This window comes from Urocampus carinirostris, chromosome 1 (genome assembly GCF_059441175.1).
Source record: "Urocampus carinirostris isolate Australia breed hairy pipefish chromosome 1, RoL_Ucar_1.0, whole genome shotgun sequence".
NCBI classification, from domain to species: Eukaryota; Metazoa; Chordata; class Actinopteri; order Syngnathiformes; family Syngnathidae; genus Urocampus; species Urocampus carinirostris.
The window spans coordinates 54,970,412-54,985,470 of NC_142349.1; the positions used below are offsets into that span (position 1 = coordinate 54,970,412).

General features: G+C 40.4%; 2 protein-coding genes across 3 annotated transcripts in view; one reads left to right on the forward strand and one right to left on the reverse strand.

Annotated features, from left to right (window-relative positions):
• Nucleotides 1-3,092: 3,092 nt before the first annotated feature.
• Nucleotides 3,093-15,059, reverse strand: part of tnr (tenascin R (restrictin, janusin)) — a 230,878-nt gene continuing 218,911 nt past the window's right edge. For both annotated transcript variants that reach the window (XM_088345721.1, XM_088345730.1), the window contains 3 exons: nt 14,862-15,023; nt 14,566-14,729; nt 3,093-3,431 (listed from right to left, as the gene is read on the reverse strand). In XM_088345721.1, the coding sequence (XP_088201847.1) occupies nt 3,312-3,431; nt 14,566-14,729; nt 14,862-15,023 (446 nt within the window). In that variant the 3' untranslated portion in view covers nt 3,093-3,311. The remainder of the gene's footprint in view (nt 3,432-14,565; nt 14,730-14,861; nt 15,024-15,059) is intronic.
• On the forward strand, nt 7,549-9,451 carry LOC148376284 (zinc finger BED domain-containing protein 4-like). Its single transcript, XM_088319613.1, has 2 exons — nt 7,549-8,578; nt 8,784-9,451. The coding sequence occupies exons 1-2, from the start codon at nt 7,549-7,551 to the stop codon at nt 9,173-9,175; spliced, it is 1,422 nt and encodes a 473-aa protein (XP_088175739.1). The 3' UTR covers nt 9,176-9,451.

Below are 15,059 nucleotides of genomic sequence, written 5' to 3' on the forward strand. Positions count from 1 at the left end.
TCAATAACAGATTAATGTCCAAAAATAAAAAAAATAAAAATCAATTGAAATATTCGCATGTGTGAGTTACCTCTGAGATTTCTATCTGCTATTGGTTGGCGTTTCAGAAGATGCTGATCTGCTATTGGTTTGCGTCACGGCCTAATAAAGATGCCGATATGTTATTAGCTGAACTCATTCCCACAATGCCTTCATCACTTTTCAGTTCAGCTTCTCGTATTCTTGGTAAAGACTTTGTACTTAATTCATTATCTAGGGGTTCTGCAAGTGATGCTAAAGGCAAAAACATAAAAACCACAGAAACGTCGGTTGAGATTCTCCATCTTCGAAATTTAAAACTTTATGTGACAAACTTAAATTTGTTCAGCTATGGGTCCCTTGCAGTAATATGAAGAAGGCACACATATTACCTTCGCCAAGGAATAGACGTAACCAATCCAAGTTTGTTTTTAATTTGAATCCCCTGCCTTCTCCCCTCTTTGCATCCACCCACTAATTCCAATGAACCAGCTCAAGTCATGTCACACCAAAGGTAAATAAAATGTTTTTTTCTCTACATGTATACTCATTTGCACGTACTAACTGAATACTATTTTATTATCTACAGTAAATGTTTTTATCTGGGGCCCCGGGGTTTCAGAGCACATTTGCTAATTAGTGTAGGTTACCATCCCCTGCCATACGTCAATTTCACGTTATGATCTGATGAATAGCGCATATCGGGGGTCTACTGTATTACGTTTGGTAACATTTTCTTTAGTCTACTTGTAAATAAAGCAATAATTTTAAATGTATCCACAAAAAACAAAAAAAACTTAAAGTTCGCAACGTTGGTATTACTACATTAAGATACAACATTCACATACTTTGTAGCGCAACTAAAAAAAGCAAAATAAAGAATAATTAAACACAGGGAAAACAAATAATACAGGTACATTAATAAGCAGACAAACTGAATGTCCAACTTGTTTGAATCGTAACGTAATTTTTTACAAATTTTAAACAGAACACTAGGCGTGTATTTTCGGAACAAGTTGCTTCGGCAAAAATACATTAAATTTAAAAAAAATAAATAAATAAAAAAATCACATTTTCCAGGTACAGAGAAGGACCCCCCCCACACTGGTTGGCGTAAAAGAAGCTAGTTTTCAAAGAAAATGCTAGATTCTGTAAAAACATGGTGATGCCATTTTGCAGCATATAACGAAATGAGGCTCTTTTTTCTGTGTTTGAAAAATAACATAGCATAAAACGAGTGCACTGAATTTTTGTTGCCATTTTCATGATGTTCATCTTCCTAAGTACAGGAAGAAATTCGTGTGATGCAGCCTAAATTCTTAGTAAATTTAAAGTTCGACCGTCTGTTTAATTTTTAGAGGGAATGTGGGGACATTGTATAAGAGAATGCAATTTGTACTCTGAAAAAAATACGATTCCGGGTACACTTTTAACTGTTAATGAGTGGTGTGCGAGTGTGAATGGCCGTCTAGTGGCTGGCTATGTATAGATATACAGTGAAGAAAATAAGTATTTGATCACCCTGCTATTTTGCCCACTTAGAAATTATTGAGAGTTATGAAATTTTCATCGTAGGTGCATGTCCACAGTGAGAGGGATAAACTAAAAAAAAAAATAAAAAAAAAAAAATCCCAAAGCACGATTTTTTTAACGATTTATTTGTGTGATACAGCTGCAAATAAGTATTTGAACATCTAAGAAAATGAATGTTAATATTTGGTACAGTAGCCTTTGTTTGCTATTACAGAGGTCAAACATTTCTGTAGTTTTTCACCAGATTTGCACACACTGCAGGAGGGATCTTGACCCACTCCTCCACACAGATCTTCTCTAGATCAGTCAGGTTTCTGGGCTGTCGCTGAGAAACACGTATTTTGAGCTCCCTAAGATTTTCCACTGGGTTTAAGTCTGGAGACTGGCTAGAACCTTGATATGCTGCTTACGAAGCCACTCTTTAGTTTTCCTGGCTGTGTGCTCCGGGTTGCCATTGTGTTTGAAGAGCCAGACATGACCCATCTTCAATGCTCGGACTGAGGGAAGGAGGTTGTTCTCAAAAATCTCATTACACGGCCCCAGTCATCCTCTCTATAACACAGTGCACTCATCCTGTCCCATGTGCAGAAAAACACCCCCAAAGCATAATGCTACTACCCCCATGCTTCAGAGTAGGGATGGTTTTCTTCGGATTGTACAATTCATTCTTCCTCCTCCAGACGCGCCTAGTGGAATTATGACCCCCAAAAAATTCCATTTTGGTCTCATCTGACAACAAAACCTAATCGCATGACTCCTCTGTGTCATCCAAATGGTCTTATGCAAACTTAAGAAAAGCCTTGACATGTGCCGGTTTAACCAGGGCAACCTTTCGTGCCATGCATGATTTCAAATCATAACGTCTTAGTGTGTTACCTACAGTATCCTTGGGAACAGTTGTACCAGCTCTCTTTAACCAAATCCTGTTGTGTAGTTCCGGGCTGATTGATTCGCAGGTGTTCAAATACTTGTTTGCAGCTGTATCACACAAATCGTTGAAAAAAAAAAAAAAAAAAAAAATCATGCATTGTGATTTCTGGATTTTTCTTTTTAGTTTATCCCTCTCACAGTGGACATGCACCTACGATGAAAATTTCAGACCCCTTCATGATTTATAAGTGGGAGAAATAGCAGGGTGTTCAAATACTTATTTTCTTCACTGATATATACATACATACATACGTGTCAGTACTCATATAAGTATACATATATGATTTCCCTTACAGCCACAAGAGGGCACTGTAGACAAAATAATTATGACAATTGAATGAATTGAATAATGAAAAGGCATCAAATGAAATATAATGGAATTGTTCCACAATATGCGTTAGAAAAATAGATTCGTTTATCTTACAGATTTTATATTAGTCGTTTAAAGTTGTTATGTTGTTGACAGTTATTGTTTTCGTATTTTACACAAAAAAGAAAAATCATCATTCAAAGAGATAAAAATTACATACAGTGTCTAAGGGGAGGAAAGACAGCAAGGAAAAAAAACAGCTCTAGGGGGATGTGAGGGTGACACCATCGGATATCAGACGAACAGTTGCGGCTTTTATTTTTGAGGTTAAAGAAAACAAAAAAAAAAAAGGTTGGGGAAAAAAAAAAAAAGCAGCCGCCATGACATTTCATTCAATTTGCCACCATTTCATTTTGTTGACTTAAACACATTCTGCGCCGTTGCCGGCCATGGATGTCAAACCTCCATTTTCATCCAAACAGTCGGGCTAACTCCGGCCGCTCCCCTCAGTTGCCACTGCCTATACGGGCGCTGACCGCCTCCTCTTGCTGCTGATGCTGCGGAAGTTGAACGGCCTCATTTTCATCTCCACGAAAGGGATGGAGAACTCGTGACCCTTCCAGTGGTACCAGTTGATTCCCTGTGGATGAAGATGAATTCAATTAAATCCAATAGGATATAAATTAAAGGAAATTAACTGGTATTTTCACGTGAAATCATTTGCACTTCTGAAGTAGCCTCCCACCCTATTTTTAACATGCTAATCCCCACTCACAGCAAGAGTCAATTGGGGATAATGGATCATGGCTGCACGGATGCTGTTCATTTAAGGTGGAAAGAACAGAAAAAAAGGAGCAACACTGCATGACCCAAATTTGCTTTCTCTGCCCCCTCACTCAGCGATAGTTGCCTGGAGATAATGGATCGGGGCTAAAACAATGCCGTCTTTTGGGCGGGGTACTATTGCCCGCTCCAGCAACCAATCTTGAAAAAGAATGTGTTATACGCCCCCAGGCTCTATGCAATTGTCGACCAGGAATATAAAAAAAAAAAAAAAAAAAAAAAAAAAAAAAAAAAAAAAAAAAAAAAAAAAAAAAAAATCACAGCTGCACAGGAGCTATTCATTTTCAGCGAAACGGACGAGAAAGAAAAAAAAAAACCCTGCAATGTAACCTAAATTTTGCTCTCTGCCCCCGCACCTGGCCGTAATCTACTGGGGATAATAGATCTCGGGCAAAACAATACATTTCATTTCATTTTAGGCAGGAAACAATAGCCTGCTGCAGCGGCCAAACCGAAAATAAAAATGCGCTCGCAGTAATAATCCACTGGGAATAATGGATCGCTGCCACACCGGTGCATTTCATTTTAGGCAGGCCAGAACAGCACATCTCCCAAACAAAAGTGCCCTCTGTCGGTCCACCTGCCAGCAACAATACGAGGTTCGGTGACATGTATTGTGGCCAGACATGGGGACTTGAGACTTAGTGACTTGGACTCGAGTCGACTCGAGTCGCTGTTTTTATGACTTGTGACTTGACTTGGACTTGAGCCACGATGACTTGAATGACTTGCGTGTTCATATATATATATATATTTCATTATTTAAATAATGTTGACAATTACAGTACGGGATGCGGGCTGAGAAACGCTCTCATGTCACGCCCACTCTGCCCATGCGCCACACACCTCCACGGCAACCACCTGAAGTCAGCATGTCTGCTCCGAGGGTAGTAACTTTTGGCTTCAAAAACTTCTGTGAAGAAGGTAAACGGCGAACAGCGCAGTGCAAATTTTGCAACGGGAAAATTTCGGACAGCCAGACCACCACCTCAAATTTCATCCGACATTTGAAGAGCCATTCTGCCCAGTAAGTGTTTGTCAGTGTTAATATCTGTTTGTCAATGTGTTAATATCTGGTGAGTTGGATGTTGGCTAATGTCTGTGAATATTGTCATTCACCCAGGTCATTTTATCCATACAGTTTAGTTGTAGGCAACTGGACTTCTAATTTGAGCTTGAGGAACTTCCATGAGGAACATCTACAGCTCAATCTCTAAAAAGTCCAGTTGCTTACTCTTTGGTTGTTAGCTAAGAGTGAGCGGCAGGGCGATTTAGCCGCTGCACAGGGGGGTTTCAGTTTATCATTGTGACATTCTTATGCAGAGACGAGAGGTTATCGTAACCTGCGTCAATGATGCTTCATTCATTTACTTTTATAAACATTGCAGTATGTTTGAGTAAAACGAATGCATTTGTGCTCATAGTGCCTCGTCTATCCTACAACGGGTAACGCAAAAGACAAGCCAGGCATATTGAGCTAGGAGCTACGGATAAACGGGCTGTCTAATTGAGAAAATAGGGTAGGCTAAGCGGTGAAGTTGAGAAGGACACGTGCACTGTACATGATCAAAAATCAGGGATGTGATTTGACCAAAGTGAAATTATCTGAAAATTAGGCGGGGGTCTGGGGGCCGCGGGCACCCAGCTAGGTCCAGGGCAGTGCCCTGGTGGGGGGAGAAGTGGGGCGAAGCCCCCCGGAGGTCATGGGTTTTCCGTGTTTTTAAGTACTTTCAATGCACTCAGATGACAAAGAAATAGACAAAACAACAGCATACATTTTCAATGTATTTTGAACTATCCCATATAAAATTACAGTTTAAGTCAACTCAAAATCAGTCACATTAAAAAACATTGGACTGCCTTTGCTATTAAAAACTATCACTGAGAATATCATCATATCTAACTCATGTGATTACTAAGTTAACACATAAATCATGTTGAAGAGTTCAAATTTCATGAACAAATAATTGTATCATGACCAAATGAAAAGTAACTCATATTAGAACATACCATAAATGTCTTTGTTATAGAAGAAGATGTTATCTATAAATGAAAGTACTGTAGTGGGTTGTACATAATTCACCCACGGAACCATTGTTTAGTTAGCGAGTTCCTAGGGGGACTCTTAATTCGGCCGGTTCTAGCCACTCTCGTGTTTGTTTTGTTATCGCCAGTTTAAATGTCATTAAAGCAGCTTTCGTTGGCACCTTTGTTTGACACTCCGCTTACGACTCCCGTCTCTGCTCGCTACATTGGATCACGTCGGGGTCACCAACATTTGTAGATAATTCCTTCTCTAACCAGTCCGATCGAAACTTGTTTTTTTACGATCTTAGCAATTTCTTTAACTCGCGGAGCATCTTTGCGTTCGATCTCGGACATCTTTCTTTAAACACTCGGCAAAAACGTGTGAGAAATGAACAATGGCATACTCCTACGCCTTTATAAGGAGCGCGTTTATTGGTCAACACGGAGACTTCAACCAATCGCAAGTACGTTTCATTTCAGTTACGGAAACACTAAAATGGAACGCTGTCGAGACGAAATCGTTTTTTTTACCATTTAAAAGAATCGGAAATTTTAAAATTTTATTTTTGGAGCGAAAGCGGAATTCCGCGAATTAGCGGAAAAATCACATCCCTGAAAAATGTGTCTTTGCCTTAATGTTATAGTCTCAATCTGCATATAATTTGGAAGTGTTGGCAAAAGGGCACCTTCCACGATTGGGGAGAGTGTGGGGTTGGCGGCAGCTGCAGGGGGATCCGCTCTTTTTCACAGGCATGCTGATCGTACATAGTCAAGTCAAAGTCAGTTTTATTTGCCAGTTCCTTCAAATGTACTTGACATAAAACGGAATCGAAATTACGTTCCACACTGTCCTATGCGTAGACATTGACAACAATAAAGTGCAATAAAAGTGCAACAATAAAGCCTGGCTATCGCGACTATTAATAAACTGTGATAAACGTGTGATAAACTCATCACACGAGTTTAGTCTGGCCAACCATCCGAGAGGCTGCGTTGATCAAATGCCTCTGTGTACTACTGGACTATGCTACAACCAATCAGACTACAACGTCATCACGCTAAAACCGCCTCAATCGTGCAGGCTAGATCAAAAGTTATGCCAGTAGTCTCCAAATCAAATAGTGACAATAATGTTAATCCAATCTTATAATTAAGACCACTAAGTCGACAATTATGGAAGTTTTTTTTGTAGTTTTTTTTTAGTAACTTTTTAGTATAAAAATAAATATTAGCTCATTATTTTCTTTAAAAATTTTGATTTCATGGTTGGAAATGTTAAATAAATTGTTTTATTTATTAACTATCACATGGTTAAGATATACCAGCTTTATGAGCATAAAAAAGTAAAAAAATGTGGTAAAAGCTTCAGTTACAGTTGATTTGATATTAAGTAATATCATCCAGAAGATAGATAAAAAAAAATACAGAAAGTTTCAAACAACTGTTTTTTTAACCATATGTCATGATTTCATGTCTGCCCAACCATACAGGACATCTCATTCTTGTTTTTGCATCTGCTTCACAGATATGCAGAGTATGAAAGGACAAGAAACGCCTGCACTGATACTACACAGCCTGCAATATCACAGTTCATCCAGTCTCGTCCTCTGGAAGCATATTCAGCAAATCATCCCAAACAGAAGTCCATAACCAATGCTATTGTTACAGATCTTGTGATTGGATGTAGCATGCCCCTTTCAATGACGGAAAATAAACATTTCAGGCACTTCATGTCTGTGGTCGACTCCAAATACCAGCCTATCTGCCGCAGAACAATAACTTCAACAATAGAATCACTTGTTGCAGACATGCAAGAAAAGATCAAAGTGATTCTTGCTGGTGTAGACCATGTGTCGGTTACCATAGACATTTGGTCAGATAGGAGGATGCGCGGCTTTTTGGGAGTCACTGGCCATGTCTTAACAACCTCAGAAGGAGTCATGCTGAAGTCATACCTGCTGGCATGCAGCAGATTCAAGGGATCTCACACAAGAGAGCGCATTGCTGAAGCCTTTGATTCCCTGTGTGAGGATTATGGCATTCGGAAAAAACTCGACTTCATAATCTGTGATAATGCTGCGAATATGAAGCGAGCATTTTCAGTCTGTTTTCCGAAGGATCAAGATGACGAAGTAACCGATGATGACAATCTGGATGATGAAGAATTGTGGGAAGACCTCTCCAGAGGTGACTGGGAGACTGTGGACCGCACAATCAACAGAGGAAGCCCTAAACGTCAGCAATGCTTTGCGCATACTCTGCAGTTAGCTGTTGGTGATGGTCTCAAGGATGCACGGATCATGAACAGTTCCTTTGCAAAATGCTCCAAGCTTAGCTCTCTCTTGCATACATCCAGCACCTTTAAAGATGCGTTTGAGGAGAAGTTTGATCAGCGAGGGATACCCGCTGCTGTAAACACACGGTGGAATTCAACTTTCCGACAAGTCAAGGCAGTGCTCTCATTCAGTCACCAGGACTTGTGCAGTGTTGTTCAGAACACGGGACACAGTGAGCTGGTCTTCTCAATTAGGGAGTGGAACTTGATGAAGGAACTTTGTGATGTGCTACAGCCATTTGCAGAGGCCACTGATCTTACTCAGGGAGAGAAGATTGTGACGATTAGCTCTGTCCTCCCCTGTGTATTGTCTCTTAACCACCACTTGGAAAGACTCAAGCCGCAAGTGCGCTTCCTGGGAAGCATGATCCATAGCCTGCAATTCTCTTTGAAGAAACGGTTCCGGGGAATCTTCGTTAATGTGAAGATGTTGTCAGCTGCATCAGGGGAAGAGCTGCCATTTGCAGACCCAGTCTACATCAGGTCAGCTGTCCTGGACCCGGCTTTCTCCATGATGTGGCTTCAGCATGATGTGCTTGTCACCGATGATGTCAAGAATAACATTGTTGACATGGTAAAAGGTCAGTGGATTTTTTTTTTTTAACGTGATGTACACTTAGGCGTGTCACCATTATCAAATTATGGAAATGTAATTCAAAACAGTTATATGAGTATTATAATCCATTTTAGAGATGATTTTGCAAGCGTATCAAACTGTGGATGTTCAATTTTGAATAATGCTCATGAGATCTTACGCTTGCCCTTTTTTTTCTTTGTTTTAATTAGATCTGATTCTACGTGAGGTGCAACCTCACACAACATCCCAGAGTCCTGAATTCCTAGAGGAGGAAAGCGAAAGCCAGCAAGAAGACAGCACTGGCCTATTCTCAGGCTACAAAAAACGCCGCAAGCAGGACCCAACCACCAACCCAGAGACACAACTAAATAACTATTTTTCTCTTTGTTGTGGGCAGCCTTGTCTGTCCTTCTGGGACGCAAACAGGGCTGTCCTCCCTGCCCTTTTTCCTGTTGCAATGAAAGCTTTGTCAGTGCCAGCCTCAAGTTCCCCAGTGGAAAGAGTCTTCAGCCATGGTGGAATCATTATGAGACCCCATCGAGCTCGGCTTGCAGATAAGACCCTGTCTAATCTTCTATTTTGCAAATGCAATACCTTGTAAAAAGGGAATGACTGATGGATATACAGTGACTGAGTGAGTGAGTTAATTTGTGTCATTGTGAGTGAGTGAGTGAGTGAGTGAGTGAGTGAGTGAGTGTGTGTGAGTGAGAGAGAGAGGAGAAATGTAACAAAGTTTAATAATAATAAGCTATTTGTTTTAGCTGTTATTTGTTTCCTCATAAAAAGGGATTGACTTATGGATATACTGTTTGAGTGAGTGACAGAAAGCGTGTGAGAGAGAAATCTGCAAAGAAAAGAGCAAGAGAAATGTGACAGTTTAATCCTCTGTAAGTTAGTATTTGTTTTAGCTGTTATTGTTACTTTGTAAAAGTAAAAAAAAAGTAAAAGTTTGGGTTTCGATCTACAGATCACTTTTTCTGTCAATAAATACCAAATACTGACGATATCACTGTTTGTTTGAGTCTATGATGTATTTTACTGAACATGAGTATTTAGGATACAAATATTTTATTACAGGTTAGGCACATTAGCCAAGGATGATTACTTGATTTCTTATATATTGCCTTTCACTTTATTAAGATCAGATTCTGAAGCTAAAATTACAACAGTACGCCAAAGGTGACTTGACTTGGACTTGACTTGACCTATTACAGGACTTGACTTGACTTGACACAGCCTGTGACTTGACTTGACTTGCCCAAGAAAAAAATACTTGGGACTTACTTGAGACTTGCACATGTGTGACTTGGTCCCATGTCTGATTGTGGCCACCCGAATGTAGTTCCTTTAAAGCGGAAATAGTGTGGGAAAAAAAACTTATTCTGCCGGTCTTGCTTGCAGCATTGTGTGAGTGGGGATAATGTATCGCGGCCACACGAGTGCAGTTACCTTTTTGGTGGACAAAACAGCAAAAAAAGGGCCGCCAGAATTGACAAAAATGCGATCTGCTGGCCCCTGTTCGCAGCAATATGCATATATTAGAGTAATATTACTTAATGTAATTGTTATTTTTGTGTTTATACCTTAGGTCCTGGAGTTCCTATCCCCCGCAATTTTACTTTATGACTCATAACCACTGAACAGATTTAAGTTGTATCCCGGAGCTTTTTTTTTTTTTTTTAATACATTTTGTATGTTTTTTTTATCTGGGGTAGGGGGGTTGCAACATATGAAATAATCATATGTTTCTCTACCCTGCCTTACAGCAATTCCACTTTGCAATCCTCACCAAGGAACAGATTCATGTCGAAACCTGGAGTCTAATACTTAAAATATTTTGGAGGATTTTCAGGTGTGTGTCCATCTGATGCAATAAATTCAACCAATTTTATAACTATCTTCACACTAAACTGCAGTTTCTGGACACAAGTGAAAACTAAAAATCCTAAATAAGTACTTAAAGCCTAGGTTGTTGTTCAGGATGAACCGGAATCTAGTAAATATTTTTCCCCCTGTGAGTCTGTTGGCTTTTCCGAAACATGTTGGGAACACTAACAAGACACACAAAAACTGCCGCTGTGATAAAGTGCGGCCTTTCCCCCTGCGCGTATTTCACCTGCCTGCTCAGGGAAGAATTCAATCATTTCCAGAACGGCGGCAGACATTTTGGATCAATAGATATGGCGTCTGGTAATGGCCAACAACTGCGGAGCGGTTACGCTCTTTGGCACGCTTGACCTTTCATTAGAGCGCCTCCGGCTGGCCAATCACAACGGCCTGGGTGGGGATTTAATACGATTGATTTGGATAATTAGTGGAGATGTGAGAAGCACAAACACATGGTAAAATGAAATTCTGAAACCCCTGGTTTAAAGCGTTCTCATGTGACAATATTTTCAAATTGCAATGTGGAACACAGTATTTTCTGGTGGCCCCTTGTTACAGCATTTCCCCGCAATATGACATCAACAACTTATTCTGCCCAAATATTCATTTATAAAAATACATAGAAAGAAAATTGAAACTATAGTAGGCCCCCCATGATACAGCGACCTGGCCTAATGACGTTTTAACTTTCCTGTGTGGAAAATTATGTTCTCCAAAGAAGTTAACTAAATGTCCAATCAAGAAATAAAAAAAAAACCTAATTTGACAAAGTTCTAACCAGAAACGACAAACTGGAAATGACAACTGCAAGGAATAAAGTAACAAAGTAACAAACAAACCTGCCGTGGATGAGAAAATGACACCAAGGGTGACTGATAAACTCAAAGTGACCCCACAGAGGTTACTGAACAAAAATTTCCTTTAAAAAAAGTTTAGAATGATTAGGCACAGGTGCGTAATAATTGGACACACCTGTGCCCAGTTCAAAATGCCAGTTGTGCCCTCTGGTGGTGGGAGGTGTGCCAGACCCAAACAAGAGCATTTCCTCCAACATAAGATGCCAACTAAAAATTCTGCACAAAGACCTGTCCTCAATTGTTCTTCTTTTACAAAAATGCATAGAAAAATATGAATATTGTAGACCCCGGAATACAGCGACCCCGCCTTATGATGTTTTAACTTTAGGTGTGGAATAAGGCGGGCCTTCATAAAGGATTTCCCCCACTATATGACATCAACAACAAATTCTTCTCAAAGACATGTCCTCAATTATTGTTTTTTGAAAATATATAGAGAACATGCATTTCAAAATGTTAATACAGTAGAACCCCAGGATACCGCATCTCTGCTTTCCCATATTTTCACGTTATGATGTGTAGGATGATTTTTTTCGGTCCCCTCGTTACGGCATTTTCCCCACCATGTGATGTCAACAACAACTTCCACCTAAAGGCGTGTCCTCAAATATTGTTCTTTTATAAAAATACATAGAAAGAACATTCAAAAATGTAATTATTGTAGACCCCCGGGATACAGCGCCCCCGCCTTTTGATATTTTCACTGAATGGTGTGGAAAGAGGTGTTTATTCAGGTCGTCACTACAGCATTTCGTCAACAACAAATTCTGCCCAAATATATGTCACGGTTGCCATGGCGCCCAATTGGCCCTGCCCGTGTGGTGCCAGCTTCGGCTCGTTGACAGATTGGCTTTCCTTCTGTTTAAGCTCAATGCACTCGCTCACCCTTTGTCAGTCCGTCAACAAACCTGTGCCCCGCAAGACGTGGGTTTTAACTCGGTCCTGTTTCCTGTTGGTATTTCCTGTCCGGTATTGTTCCCATTTATTTTGTCCTGTTTAATATCGGTTTCCAGTTTTGTTCCCGTCTAGTTTGTCCTGTTTAATTTCGATACCCTGTTTTGATATCAATCCTGTCTGTCCCATTCTGTCCGGTATCTGCTCGGGCAATTCGTATCGATCTCGTCGGCCTCTGGCTTCCTGTCATTCCACGCCAGACTGCTGCCTCACATGCATGACCCCCCATTTCCCGTAAAATAAAAGGCATGTGTGAGATACCTCACGCATTTGGGTCCTGATCCTGTTCATGACAAGATATTTTATAAAAATACGTCGAAAAAACATATAATTTCACAGACCACTCGAGACCCTTCAAGTAGTACAGAATGATTCCCTGAGGACTTTTAAAAACCAAAAAATGAACTATATATATATATATATATATATATATATATATATATATATATATATATATATATATATATACAGGTATATATATGCATTTTTACAAGCACAACGTTGATGATAATCATGTTGCGCAACTCAAAAGGAAGTATGCCCAACTCTGAATAGTTTTTAGATAAATAGAAGAAATTCAGTCATCCCCCAGGATACACCAATTCCGCTTTATGAGGTTCTCACTTTACGGTATAGAATAAGATAATTTTCGGCCCCTCGTTATGGCATTTTCCCCACTATACGACATCAACCGCAGATTATATTCCTGCGCATGATGAGGTAAGTCTTCAAGATACTTATCTACTATTGTTTGATGTCATATATAATGCTAACCTGCTAAATCTTTTACACAATGCCTTTCTCTTTATTCAGTTCAGAATCTCTAATACCAAACTTTGTCCAGCTATGGGTCCCAAATCGTGTAGTGATGCTAATGTGAGAAGCAAGAAAATGATAACCATGGAAACAAAGATTGGGATTATCAGGAAATACAAAGAAGCCGCGCACATGGTAAACATTGCTAAAGTATATGTCCCTTCAGTCTGCTGAAGTGTCATTTTGGCCTGCCTAAAATGAAATACTTGATCCATTAACCCCGTTTGATTACTGTTGAGAGCGAGGACTGAAAGAGAAAATTTGTGTTAATCTTGGTGCCTAAATCAAAATTCACAGTCATGGCCGCAATCCATTATCCCGGTCGACTATTGCTGCAAGAGGGGGCGGCAAAAGAAAATTTGTGTCATGCGTAGTGGCTTTTTTTTTGTTCTGACCCGGCTAAAATAAATGCGCAGTTGTGGCCATTATACATTATCCCTGCTTGACTATTATCGAGAACAAAGGCTGGCAGTGTGCCCACCTTAAATGAACCGAACCATTTTGGTTGCAATCCCATATCCAAAGTTAATTATTGCAGAGAGCAAGAGGGCAAATTTGTGTGACGGGTGCCCTTTTTTTTCTCTCTATTTCTTCCGCCTAAACTGAATAGCACCTGTGCGGCAGTCCATTATCCCCAGGTTACTATTGCTGCAAGCGAGGGTGGCGAGAAAATTTGTGTCATGCTTGGTGGCTTTTTATTCTGTTCTGACCCGGCTAAAATAAATGCGCAGTTGTGGCCATTATACATTATCCCTGCTTGACTATCATCGAGAACAGAGGCTGGCAGTGTACTGTAATTTTCTATGTATTCAATTTGGGCTGTTGAAAGTGTGCTACTATTAAATTGAACTGCACCATTGTGATCGCCATCCACTATCCCAAGTTAATTATTGCCAACAGCAGGATCAAGGAGGGCAAAATTTGTGTGATGGGTGTGCTCTTTTTTTCTCCCTGTTCCTTCCGTCTAAAATGAATAGCACCCGTGCTGCGGCCTATTATCCCTGGTCTACTATTACTGAGCGTGGGGGCCACAAGAGATAATTTGTGTCATGTTTAGTGGCTTTTTTTCTGTTCTGACCCGGAGTTGTGGCCATTATACATTATCCCTGCTTGACTATTATCGAGAACAAAGGCTGGCAGTGTAATTTTTTTTGTATTCATTTTGGGCTGTTGAAAGTGTGCCACTATAGCCCACCTAAATTGAACTGCACCATTGTGATCGCCCTCCACTATCCCAAGTTAATTATTGCCAACAGCAGGATCCAAGAGGGCAAAATTTGTGTGATGGGTCTGCTCTTTTTTTCTCCCTGTTCCCTCCGTCTAAAATGAATAGCACCCATTAACCCCCAGTTGACACCTGCTGCGAGTGGGGGAAACAGAGCACATGAAAAAACACAAGGGGGAGCTATTTTGCGTATTTTCGCATTTTGCGCAATAAATGAGGGATAACATCTATTGTCTCTTCTTTGTGACTGACCTGGCTGTGTCTAGACTCCCCGTACTTCCCGTTGAGGTTTGCTCGATGGCAGTTCTTGTACCACCAAGCTCCTTTGTAAGACAAGGCACAATTGGTCACGGCGATGTCGTTGTCTCGGTCTTTGGTGGAGAACGGACGGCCCTGGTGGTAGCTCAGAGAGTCTCCTACGTTCACGGAAGAAAGGAAGTGTGGGTTGCCATGGTAACGAGCAGGATAACGATCATCACGGTTACAAAAAATGAAAGCGGATTATAGCTACGATGATTGCGGGGTAAAAGAAGCCAATGGGTGTTTACCTGCGGTGCCGTTATACTCTCCTAATCGGAGCTTGTACAAGTTCCTGGCGTCTCCTAGGGAGAATTTATCGTAATTGGCGAAAACCGATTCTTGCCCGTCCTTCATGTCGATCCTCAGCTCGTAGCGGCCCTGGGCAGATATGCGCTGGATGTTGTCCAAGCCTATGCAAAAAAAAAAAAAAAAAAAAAAAAAAAAAG

Bases quoted from the DNA above. Each gene is read 5' to 3' on its own strand.
- LOC148376284 (XM_088319613.1), top strand. From the start codon at position 7,549: ATGCGCGGCTTTTTGGGAGTCACTGGCCATGTCTTAACAACCTCAGAA. The intron at 8,579-8,783 runs GTCAGTGGATTT...TGTTTTAATTAG, and splicing joins CATTGTTGACATGGTAAAAG to ATCTGATTCTACGTGAGGTG.